At 37.8% G+C, this 12,866-nt stretch overlaps 1 protein-coding gene and 1 long non-coding RNA gene across 3 annotated transcripts in view; one reads left to right on the forward strand and one right to left on the reverse strand.

Moving 5' to 3' along the window:
* The window catches only part of GARNL3 (GTPase activating Rap/RanGAP domain like 3), a 221,895-nt gene that overhangs the window by 114,629 nt on the left and 94,400 nt on the right, over positions 1 to 12,866 (forward strand). For both annotated transcript variants that reach the window (XM_007474670.3, XM_007474671.3), the window contains exons 15-18: positions 979 to 1,094; positions 3,007 to 3,111; positions 7,536 to 7,610; positions 9,752 to 9,863. In XM_007474670.3, the coding sequence (XP_007474732.2) occupies positions 979 to 1,094; positions 3,007 to 3,111; positions 7,536 to 7,610; positions 9,752 to 9,863 (408 nt within the window). The remainder of the gene's footprint in view (positions 1 to 978; positions 1,095 to 3,006; positions 3,112 to 7,535; positions 7,611 to 9,751; positions 9,864 to 12,866) is intronic.
* LOC103097814 (uncharacterized) lies at positions 1,087 to 11,489 on the reverse strand. Its single transcript, XR_458161.2, has 4 exons — positions 11,218 to 11,489; positions 9,726 to 9,891; positions 3,340 to 3,477; positions 1,087 to 2,326 (listed from the first exon to the last, which is right to left on the reverse strand). It is a non-coding gene; the product is annotated as an uncharacterized LOC103097814 (long non-coding RNA).

The following is a 12,866-nucleotide window of genomic DNA, read 5'->3' on the forward strand; positions in this document are numbered from 1 at the left end:
CTCTTTGAAAACTCTGAAGTGGCACTCATACGTAAGGTGGTATTAATTGACTGATATTGGGTTAACTATCAGGTTATTTTTATTGCTCTTAAGCCAAGTCTGCTTAGCTGTGTTTGTGCATCTGATTTTTTTTAACCAAAATGTAAAACATTATGACATTATTTTTCATACCTCAGGGACCTATGGTTTCATTGGTATAAGTATGCCGTCCACTAATGCAGATAATGATCCGTCTATACAAGAGCAGATTTGAACCCAGGACCCTCCTGTCTCTTGGCCTGACACGTAATCCACTGAGTCGCTCAGCTGCCCTCTCTATACATGAGCGGACTGTTTGAATGTTTTGACTCGAAAGAAAAAAATCTCTGACTAGGTTTCCAGTGATAAATATCTGTGTATTTAGATAGACTGCCTTTTAGATAACATGGAGTTTCTGTACTGATACTCAAAGCCTTTCTAGTCCAATTATAACTAACAGAGCTTTTGCTTCACTGGTATAGCCTTCAGAAGCTCAGCATCATTGCTACACTGTGATGAGGCATCAAAGAAGGATCTTAGTAGAAGAAAACTTTACATTTAGTTCCATTAAGTGTCATTTGGTTGGCTCAGTTCCTTTCAGTAATGACTGAATGGGTATAATTTCTATGCTCCATGAATTTACAATATAATAAGAAAAGTGGCATATTAAAGGCACCTAGAGGGAAGAGTAATATCATTGAATTAAAGGGAATTCATTGGGGAAAACTTTCAAAAGGAGGCAGTCTTTCTATGTATTTGTGTTGTATCCCTCAGTAGAATGTAAGCTCCTTGAGGGCAGAGAGACTTTTGTCTTTCTCTTTTGTCTCCAGCACTGAATTTAGTGTCTTGTACATATTAAGCACTTTCAATATTTGATGGGTTTTTTGAGTATCTAATTTCTGATTTATTATTTTGGGTTCCCTTTTGAATTTGTTTTTTGGTTTGTTTGGTTTTTTTTAGTAATTAATGGTGAAAAAGCTACCTTGGAAACTCCAACATTTTCCCAGAAACGACAACGAACTCTAGATATGTTGATTAGATCTTTATATCAGGATCTGATGCCAGATCTGCACAAGGTAACACATGGCTCTCTTCCTTCATGTAAGAACTGTTAGTTGAGCAGAACTTCAGAAAGAGGAATTCAAGAAAATAAGTTTTGTTTTAGAAAAGTTGACTGGTTGCCTTAATTCTTAAAATTATAATTGATCAATGGCTGTAAGTGGCCTAGAATTCTACATAGGCTATCAGAAAGAGCAGTAATGGTGTATTTTGTGATAAGAAGTCCTCAAATAAATTTGCAATCACATCAATATGAACATTCCTGCTAATGACAGAAACCTATTGATGTCAAGTGGACAGTGCAGTGGAATACATGGGCTATCAGTTATGCCTCACTTTTGCCAAATCACCAGCCTATCTTTTTAAAAATTATTATTATATATTTCTTTGATGGTTTCTTTTACTCAATCATTTCATCATTATTTTTTATGTGTTGTAGCTTGCCCAAACCACCATATACCTATCCACTACCCTTTGAGTGATATGTGTTAATTCTTTGAGTAATATGTAGTGTTCTGTGGCTCACAGATATACAATAATCAATATAAGATTGATATTAAAAAGACTATTGTTTCTGGCAGAAGTTTGGAAGTTTGAAGGAGCCTTACAATTTCCCAAAGGCAATCTGCCTGTTCTTCTCTTCTTCAATTATGGGCCCAACTCATCCATTTGCACTGTCTATCTGAGACATTTCTACTGATGGACAAGTTCTGTATATTTTCCAACTCACCACATGTCATAATCTGGATCATAAACATTCCTCATCCATTTAGCTTTTCCTGTGTGAATGGTTAAGCTAAAATCTTTTGAATGATTATGGCTCCTGTCCAGGAGGTTGTGCAGTATTCTAGGACTCCTGATAACTAGCGCAATATCACCTTCAAAAAGAGCATCTCTAGCTCCTCATCACCTATAGGGAATCTTTGTTTAATTTTGACATGCTAGATCGCCTCTATAACAACGACAAATACTTTTGGCTAGATTATATCTCCTTGTTTTATTCCTTATTTTATACCAACAAATCATAATTGTGTTTACTATAAATTAAGATAATTTATATTTTAAAGATTTTAGCCTATGAAAAATAAGATAGGATTTAAAATTGGAAGAGACTTTGGAGTTCTATGGTTTATTGGAAAGAATGCTAAACTTGAAGTCAGGAGACTTTCAAATGTTCCCATATGATTCTGAAACTAAGCATGGGAAGATAGGTGATTTACTTCTCTTCTTTTGGCCTCAGTTTTCTCATCTGAAAAATAAGGATAATATTTGTATTACTTAAATTACAGGGTTATTTTCTAGAAAGGACTTTATGAACCTTAAATTATTGTAGAAATGTGGGTCATTTATTGTTGCTATTATTATTAAATAATTCTATTCTTGGTGGTTACATTGCCTCATTCATTTGATTGCAAGTAAGCCAGTATCAGATCAGCTTATGGCACTGGATACTTGCCCCTTCTTTTAACTATTGACTGCAAGACTTCACTGCTATCAGTATGTTATCTATACTTTGTGATCTTTCCCCACTTCTCAGATCAGAGGGTCACTTGAATCCCTACATACAATGAAGGGGAAAAATTGCCCAAATACACATAGGCTTGGTATAAGATGGAATTTAGGGTCTGATCCCAGCTCTGCTAATAGTAGCGATAATTCAAAGGAAATATAATAAGCAGAGACCTAGGACAAGACCTTAAAATATTTTTCTCAACTAGTCTTTATAACATCATGGGATTTAGAGCTGGAGGGAATGTTAGGGATCATGTAGTCCAACTTTCTCTTTATATAGATAGACAAAACTAAGGTCCAGAGAAGTTAGGTCACACTAATATGAAGTAGCAGAACCTGAACCCAGACCTCTACATTTTTATCCTAAAGTCTGCACTCTTCCTTCCACACTACACTGACTTGTTTCCTTTTATTTAGAACATGCTTAATAGACGATCTTTTAGTGATGTCTTACCAGAGTCACCCAAGTCAGCACGGAAGAAAGAGGAAGCCCGTCAGGCAGAGTTTGTTAGAATCGGACAGGTAAGTTTCATTTAGAAATGATTTCTACGTGAGGGCAATCTTTCAAATTGAGTATTCCAAAATGTCTGAAACTTTAGTTTCTTGTTATTTTAATGCTTATATAAAATAGCATAGGCCATCAAAGTGGGTCACCTTTAGGATTACTGTAGGTGGTGAAGTAAGATAGACTTCAAAAGTCATATATGATGGTAATCATAACTGTAAATGGAATGTAAATGTAAAACTCACCCATAAAATGGAAGCAGATAGCAGAGTAGATTAAAAACCAGAATCCTATGATATGTTGTTTACAAGAAACACATTTGAGGCAGGTAGACACAGACAGACTAAAGGTAAGGGGATGGAGCAAAATCTACTGGGCTTCATCTGAAATAGAAAAAGCAGAAGTAGCCATTATGATTTCAGACAAAGCTAAAGCAAAAATAGATCTGATTAAAAGAGATAAAGTAGTTAATTACATCTTGATAAAAGGTTGTATGGACATTGAAGTAATATCAGTACTTCACATATATGCATCAAATAGTATAGCCTCCAAATTTTTAAAGGAGAAACTAAAGGATTTTAAGGAGGAAATAGACAGTAAAACTATACTAGTGGGGGACCTCAACCTTTCCCTATCAGAACTAGGTAAATCTAACCAAAAGTCATATGTTGCATCTATGTTTGTAATGTTAGATACAATGTTGCATCTAATAGTATGGATACTATGTATATGAAATGGACTTCATGTTTTTATTACATGTATATGTATAAGGAGGGAGACAGGCATATAGTAAATACAGTACTTAAAAAATAATAATAACAATTCCTATTTCCATAGGGCTTTAAAACTAATAAAGTGCTTTCCTCAATATCACCTCAAGTTATTATGTCATCCTATATCTCTTTGTTCTGTCACTTCTAAATTTCTAAAAAGGCATGTATACACTTACTACTTATATTTCCTCACCACACATTCATAGCTCAATCCCTTAGTCTGATTTCTATACCCCAAATCTCACTAAAACTACTCTCTCATTGGTAGCCATTGGCCTCTGAGCTGTCCAATACAATAGCCTTTTTTCACTTTTTAACTTCCTTGATTTTGCTTTTGAATTTGACATTGATTCAGTACTCCCTCCTTCTAGACCTTGTCTCTTTCCTTGATTTTGCCAACTCTACTCTTCCTTGTTCTCCTCCTACAACCTACCCGACTATTTCTTCCCCTTCTCTGGTTCATGAGTATACTTCCAAGACTCTGCCTTAGGCCTTTCTTCTTTTCTCTCTATATTCTCTCAATGAGTTCATAAGTTCCCATGTATATCGTTCTCTCTGCGAAGATGACTCCCAGATCTCTGTAACTAGCCTATCTCTTTCCTTCACTCCAGTCCCATGGTACCAACTATCTATTGAACATTTGAAAAAAGGATTTCCTGTAGGCATCTCAAACTTAGTGCATTCAAGATAAAATTCATTGTGTTTCAACCACTAATCCATCTCTCTTCCTAGCTTCCTAATTTTTTTTAACCAAGATACCACAATCCTTCTACTGACTTATATTCACAAACTCAAAGTCTTACTCTGTTATCCCCATAGCCAAACACAGTCTTATAAATTCTTTCTTTCCAATATCTCTTGCATCCACCCTTTATCTCTACTCATATGGCCACCACTCTAGTTCATACCCTTATCACCTTTAACCTAGACCATTCCTAATTAGACTAACCATATCAAGATCCTCCTCCCCACCCCACCCCCATCTTCAATGCATCTTCCACACAGCTTCCAAAGTAATAGTCTTTAACTGTAAAACTAAATATGCTACTTCTTTGCTCAGAAAGTTCCAATGACTCCCTCTTACTTCTAGGATAAAATATAAACACATCTACTTAGCATTTACATCCTTGTTTTAGTCCACCTTTGCAGACTTATTACATATTACTCTCCTTCACACTCCATGGTCTAGCCAAATTGAATTTCTTTCCTTTTCCTCACACAAGATGGCCCATATCTGTTCTCCCATATTCCATCTCTCTTCCCATGAGTCTGTTTTCCATACCTCTAATGTACTTCCTCATTATCTCCACCCTTTATATTCTCTAGTATCCTTCAAAGCATAGATCGGCCATCACCTCCTATATGACTTTTTCTTAACCCTCCCAGCTACTTACCCGCTCCAAATTACCTTTTATGTATTTTATATATTTTCTATTTAATTGTTTATGTTTTTATTATTTGCCCTGATAAAATATAAGTTCTTTAAAACCCTGCATATATAGTAGGAATTTCATAAATGTTGATTAATTGATCACTCATACCTTAGTATTCAGCATTTTTTTTCTCTATTTTCTTACTTTTAGATCTCATGGGCTCCCATGGATTCAATTATCACATCTCTACCAGTGATTTTTAAATCTACATATCTAATATAATCTACAACTCTACAATACAGTAGAATGTAAGCTTCTTGAGGCCAGGCATTATTTTTTTTTTAATTTCTGTCTTTGTATCCCTAGCTTAGCCTAGCACCTAGCACAATGTCTTAAACATAGTTGGCTTCATTGAAGTGAATTGAATCTACCTCCCAACTTCTCCCTAGAGCTTCAATCTCATATCTCCAGCTGGCTGAAAAATTCTTTCACCTGAGTGACCCACCAGTGCTTTAGATTTCATATGTCCAGTACTGAATTCATCCATCTCCTTCCAGAAACCTGATCTGCCCCATCTTCTTGGTTTCTCTGAACCACCATGCTCTCAGGCACCCATACTCAAAACCTCAGTATCATTTTTGACTTTTCTTTCTCCCTGTCAATTCTTTCTCTTTTCCATTTCTTGCATTATTCCCAATATTCTCCACTCATGCTTTAGGTGCCTTAATTCAAGCCTTCATCATCTTTCACCTAGATCAGTTTAATAGCCTCCTGTCCACAGTTTACTCAGTTCCCTGTCTCTGAATTTTTCCCCAGTCAGTTGACTGATCACTTCAGCATCTTCCTCTGGCCTGTAGAAGATCCCTTTGCTTGATATTCAGGGTTATCAACAGCCTTGTTCCAACTCACCTCAGAATACATCTAATATACTCTTTTAAGTTTTAGCCAAATTAAACTAATTGTTTCCGTAGTTTATCTTGCCACCTCCTGGCCTTAAATGCTTTCTCACAAATGTGAGTGAGATAACTCTTTACATCCTAGAGTGTTGAATCCCTTTTTTTCCTTCTAAGTCTTAACTCACATAACACCCCATTTGTTTTCCTCAGCTAAAAGTAATCTTTCCCTCAAATCTAGCCCAATATCTAGATTTACCCATTCCTTCAATCACATCCTAATTTTTTAATACTTACATCACTTAGACCCTCCAGTGATGGCAAACCTTTTAGAGACAGTGCTGGATCCTGCCCCCACCTCACCCCCCAGACCAAGTGCCATGACTGTTCTCCCTCAGAGACTAAGTGCTGTGCCCCTCCCCCTCACATGCTGGGTAAGCTACCCACCTGCCCACCCCACACAGGGGAGAGAGAAACACTGGACTTCTGGGCAGAGGGGTGGGTGAAGTGAGGAATGTCCTTAGCAAGTATAAAGAGGGGGAAGGGAGTGGCCCAAGTACTCTGCTTCCCTACAGCTCTGCCACCTGTGAGCTGCCCACCTTACCCCCCCATGTGCTCCCATTTGCTGCTGGGCAGAGGGATGGGAAATGAAAAAAATGTCATCAGGCACAGTGGAGAGGGGGAAGGGAGCAGCTCCACCCAAGTCCCTCTGCCTTTCTAGTAACAAACTCGGGGGGGGGGGGGGGGGGGAGGGAGAAGGGAAGCCGTGTGCCATGTGTTCACCATCACTACTCTAGTCTTATAATATGCTTCTTGAGGATAGTGACTACATCTTTTTTTTTTCGCATCTTCCTATCTGTGGCCCAGAGTACAATATCTCTCAGGGATTAGGTACATCATAAACATTTTTTAGATTGAGAGGCACTAAGGTATTAATGCATACAGATTAATTGAAACATTTAAGTTAACAATACATTGGTAAGAGATTGTGACCACTTAAAACTTGCTAGAAAATTACTATTATTCAAATTCAGTAAGACAACATTATGGGACATTGGAATACCTGAGCCTAAAATTACCTCTCTTTTGATGAATGGAAAGACAATTGAACTGGAGCCAAGTTCAGAGTCCATACTTCCCAGATTTATAACCTTGGGCAAATTACTTAGCCTCTCCAAACCTCAGTTTCCCTTTCTGTAAAATGGAAATAATAATTTTTGCCTTACTTCCCTCAGAGTTGTCATGAAAATTTAAATGAGGTGATGGCTATGAAAGTACTTTGTTGAACTGAAAAGCACTGTGTAAATGCCAGCTGTTGTTATTGTGCAAATTATAGCTGTTTATCCTTCTGTCATAAATCTGAATTTGAACACACCTTAAATGAGCTATCTGTCCTGTTAAGGCACTGAAACTGAAAACTATCGTGAGAGGGGATGCTCCAACTAGCTTGGCAACTTCAGGTCTCTGTAAAAAAGAGGTGAGTTGATAATATTTCATTCTAGTCTGCATTGTACTCATTAAGGTTATTTAGGGAACATAAATTTTTGTTGGAGTGAAAGATACATATGTTCCTGACACAGGATTAGAAATGATTCAGATATCATACAGGCTAGAAGTTGAATGAATTATCAGAGGCAATTCAAACTGTTTGTTTCCACTTCTGGCTACTGTTCCCCCATATGCTTTCCTCTTATGTTCTTCCTGTGGCCTGCCCAGATAATAAGAGTTTATCAGAGCACTTTGTCTGGACTTCCGTAAACATACAACACTCCCCCTTCTGTCACAGTCATCCATGACTTTTCCCTAACTGTTAGACTATAAATTTCTGTAGGGCTGGGATTATGTCTTATTTGTTTTGTTTTTGTTTTTATCCCTGGCACCCAGTGCCAGGACTAATAAGTGCTTGTTGGCATTAAACAGATATCCTTCTTAAGTCACTCTCCTCCTTAAGTATGTCTTCTTGCTTCCTTTTGCTTGTCATATCAAGACTTCAGACCCTAATAAACACAGTAAAGTCTGTCTGTTTGAGTTGCCTCTTCTCTGCATGTGCTTTTGTATGCTAAACATAACTGAGCTGTCAGGAAGGCTGTGACACATCTCAAAACAACCAAACCTGGAGTAGCACTGAGAGACGCATGTGATTCTTCAGGAGTCCTCATTCTGTGAGCTATAGTCACATAAGCTGTTAATATTTAGACTTAGCCAAGTCTTAGTTTTGTGTAGTAAGGATACAACTTGGACTAAGGGCAAAATCCTCTTCTGCACATTGGTAACAACTTAATCATGAAATATGAATTAAACTCTCATTAGAAGCAGGCACTGCCTTTACTAAAGAGTATTCTTTAGTATTCTATAGATTCTTTTCTCTGTCATCCAATCCCTATACTCATCAGAAGACCAGTCCAAAAAGGGCATCTCACCAATTAAAACTTCATTTTTCGTATTTGGCAATTGTCTGATTTTGCAGAGGGAATTTTACATATGGAAAATATAATTGCTTTATCTTCCTGAAAATACCTCCACCTTGAGGCCTGATGATAATATGAATTAGCTCCTCAGTGACTGCTTCATTTTTATTGCTATAAAAGTACACATATGCATATGTAAGTGTTCCATATTTTTGTATACATCTGGAAACTATTCTAGGACATCTGTGTCTCAACACAAGCAGGAATAAAGATTCAGCATTACAATTTGGCTGAGTAATCAAATCAGCCCCAACCTTTGGGGTTTGGACATTCAGAACCTAAGCATATGATTTGAAAGTTAATTATTCCCTGCCCCCCAAAAAAAGAAAATTATTAACCCTTTCAGAGCCTCTTGAACAGCTGTGATATGATTTTCTCCCATCCTATATTAGACTAAAGGTAGGTATAGTAGCAACATGAGAAGTGATGCTGTCAGAAATGAAACTGAGTGTCCAATTTAAGGAAAACAATCTATGCAGTGCATATATTCTATGTGAAGTAATATAGTTATTTTCATGGGCCCATTTCCTGTAAGCATTGCTAATTTTCTCTTGTAGATTCTGTAATGTTAAATTGGTCAAGAAACAGTATTATGGAAATAGAATCAAGCTCATGAGTGATGTGTGGTTTGATATTTTTGCTGAATCAGCAACACAGGAGGCAGACCTTTTTAAATAACTAATATTAATAGCTAACATATAGTGCTTTAAGATTTACAAAGTACTATACATTCACTATCTCACTTAAAACAAAGCGGTGGGATATAATTTTGAAAGCCAAACATCTTTTCATCTCCCCTTGAAAATGTACATCAGTTAGTCTAACTTCAAGGGGAAAGAGAAACACTCTTCATGTAGTAATTTTTTTGTAATATTTTGACTCCCCCGAAACGTGAAATGAGTTGTGACAATATAGGAAAATATTTTTCACAGTCATAGAAACATGTTAATAGATTTCTTTTAATGAATTAATTGAAAGGAGTTTTGCTCCTTGAGAGAATTAACAAATTCCTGATCCTTTTTCAATCTTGAAGTGTTCAATAAGGGCATCTGTGTTACTGTTTCAGCCATGGTACTGAACATTTCCATTGACAAGCCATGGTTTGATTTTTCGGGTGCACTTACTATTCAATGCTTGTATTGTCTTGTAGCCTTGGGAGTCCCAGTGTTTCTGCAGTAATTTTCCTCATGAAGCTGTATGCGCAGATTCCTGGGGCCAGGCCTTGCTGGTCTCTACAGATGCTGGCGTCTTGCTAGTAGATGGTTAGTGAGTAGCTGCTCCTATAATTGTCTATATTTGTGTGACAGAATTTGACAATGATGAATGTGATTCATTTTAGGTTATTAACCTACTTTGTACCATAGTGAGATTAGCAAAGAGTCAAATGAAATACAAAGTGGAAAGAACTCTTGCCCTAAAGTCAGACACACAAGATTTAAGTCTCTACTCAGGGCCTTACTGGATGATCTTGAGCAAGTCATTTAACTAATGATCTAGTGGAAAGAGAACACTAGAATTGGAACCAGAAGACCCAAGTTTGAATTTTGACTCTGCTATTTGCTACTTATGTGACCTTAGGCAAATTATTCAGCCTCTGGTTTTCGGTTTCCTTGCCTATAAAATTAGTTGGACTAAATGGTTCCAAATTTTCCTTTCATGACTCAACTTTTTATAAAATTCTATAAATTCTCATTTTCTTATTTAAACTGATTTATTTTGAAAATAATATCAAGAAATCATAGCTGAAATTTATAAAACACCAGCTAATGCATTCATAAACTTTGTGTCAAAGACTCTCACAATGTGAAAGATACAAGAATGCTTCAGAAGATTTGTGATTTCTCTCATTACCTCCCCCTCATTATCCTCTACCTTTCCCTACACTGAACCCAGAAAAATCACTATCACTAACTTCTCTCAGAAACACAGAATTGACAATATCAAAGAAAAAGGAAAGTTTTATCAATTGCCAAAATGATTTTCCTAATGCTCCAGTCTTGAGACAGTCGTGTCACTACCCCCCCCCCATATGCAGTGGGGAGGGGGTCCCTATTCCCTCCAGGATTAAATACAATATCCTGTGTTTGACATTAAAAGGTCTTCATAAGGGTGCAGCTGGGTGGCTCAGTGGATAGAGAGCCAGGCCTAGAGTTAGGAGGTCCTGGGTTCAAATGTGACCTTAGATACTTCCTAGCTGTGTGACCCTGAGCAAGTCACTTAATCCCAATTGCCTAGCACTTATGACTCTTCTGCCTTACAACCAATACATAGTATTGATTCTAAGACTGAACGTAAGGGTTTGGGGGGGAAAAAGTCCTTCATAACCTAGCCCCTGCAGTATTCCCTCTCATCTTATACTCCCCCAAGTAGTCTTAGATCCAGCTACATTGGTCTCCAGCCCTTCCTGGCACAGAGGCTCCCTCTTGACTCCAGGCCTTTTTTAGGCCATCTCCCATCTCCCTGGGCTTCCTGGGTTTATTATTGCCCAGTTATCCTATCACTGATTTGTTAGCCTGTTGTCTCACCACTGAGATCAGGGACACCCTGAGGGCAAGGACTGACTTGCCACCCCACCCCCGCACATCATAGATGCTTAACAAATGCTTATTTACTGACTTAGAAAACTTTGGAAAATAATGGAAACTTCCTCATGAGCTTCCTCATGAGCCAGAAGGGACTGTGATCCTCAGCCTCTGTGGTGTCCAGCTCTCCTGTAGTTCCAGGATCGCCCAGCAGGTGTCGCCAGACGCCGGCATGGCCATCGCTCCCTTGTCCTTTGGAGCTAGCGTTCTCTAGCCCTCTCAGCCCTGAAGAAGGGAAATCTCCTGTTGTTTTTGTCTGGCAGGAAGAGTATCCTGGCAAAACACAGCCAGCGGAACTAGATTAAAATGTAATTGGGAAATATTTAACAAAGTAAATAAAAATACAGTAGAACATGTGAATATGCCCTCAAGAAACTTAAGTCCAATAAGGGAAGACGAAACACAGACCACACACGGTGAAAGAGGGGTGGGGGGAGGAGGGCGGTAGGTAAGGATGAAGGATCGCAGGGTTGATGTCTGGAAAGTCAGGAGCACAGCTAAGAGGAGGAGAGAAGGAAGGTCGCTCCCCAAAATGGAGGCATCACTAGGAACTCACTGAAGGCAGGTGGGATGCTCTAGATTTTGGAGGCACAGTGGAAAAATTAGAAGATTTGGCATGCCAGCCTGAATTCAAGGCTCACTGAAGACATGCTATCTATGGAATGAACCCTGGGCAAGTTATTTAACTGCTTGGTGACCCCCTAGACAACTCTCTGAAACTATAAATTAAAGGACAACTATTGAGCTGCTTTCATAGAGAGTTCCCTACACCAATTAAATCACAAGTCCCCATACCCAAAACAAAATCTGCAGAAGAGCTCATCAGTGACCCCTTAGCTAGATTCTGAGATTTTATCTGAAACTAAGATATATTCAATCACTTTCTCAGAGACTGCTCTGCCTCCTTCAAATTGTTATATAGCTTTCCATATCCTAAATAATAATATATTTCTGAGGATATAGGATCTTAGAAGTCCAGTTCGTGAAGATTATGGAAATAAGCAGGAATACCACAGGATAAGAGTACATAAAAAAATTAGTGTTTGTACTTTGCTCCCATGTGTGACAGGGAGTTACTGTTGGTACATAGTAGAGTGCAGGCATTTTGTTAGCCTATATCCTTTTTTTAGTCTGGTGCCATTTCCTAGAATTAAAACTGCTGAGAGATTGGCATCAAGGACATGCACTTACTTCTCCTCATACATAATACAGGATGGACTGTCTGCTTAAGTGTAGCCTTGTGACAAAGAAGCATAATCTGTGATCAGAAGGACAATACCCAACAGCCAAAATGATATACCCCCCTGACTAATACATTTTTAAAAATTAATCAGTGAGCAAAGGCAAATACTTTTCAAGAAGGGGACAATATGATAATAAATCTGTACTGGAAAACAAAATTTGATTGATCATATTTTCTTCTGGGAAAACCATTAATCTTAGAAAGGATTTTTTCCCCTAAAGAGTCCACAGTTTAATTTATATTACTTTAAAACATAAAGTCTCAAGGAAGAGTGTATACCTCTTAAAAATCTGGCTTGGGAGTAGGTTAGCTTTTATTTCTAATATATGGTCAATACAATGCTAAAAAATATTATCAACAGTCCTGTGATATAGGTAAGAAAAGACTGTTAAATTTCTTGAACAGATGTAGAAACTGATGCCAAGAGAAGTGAAGTGTCT

This window comes from Monodelphis domestica, chromosome 1 (genome assembly GCF_027887165.1).
Source record: "Monodelphis domestica isolate mMonDom1 chromosome 1, mMonDom1.pri, whole genome shotgun sequence".
NCBI classification, from domain to species: Eukaryota; Metazoa; Chordata; class Mammalia; order Didelphimorphia; family Didelphidae; genus Monodelphis; species Monodelphis domestica.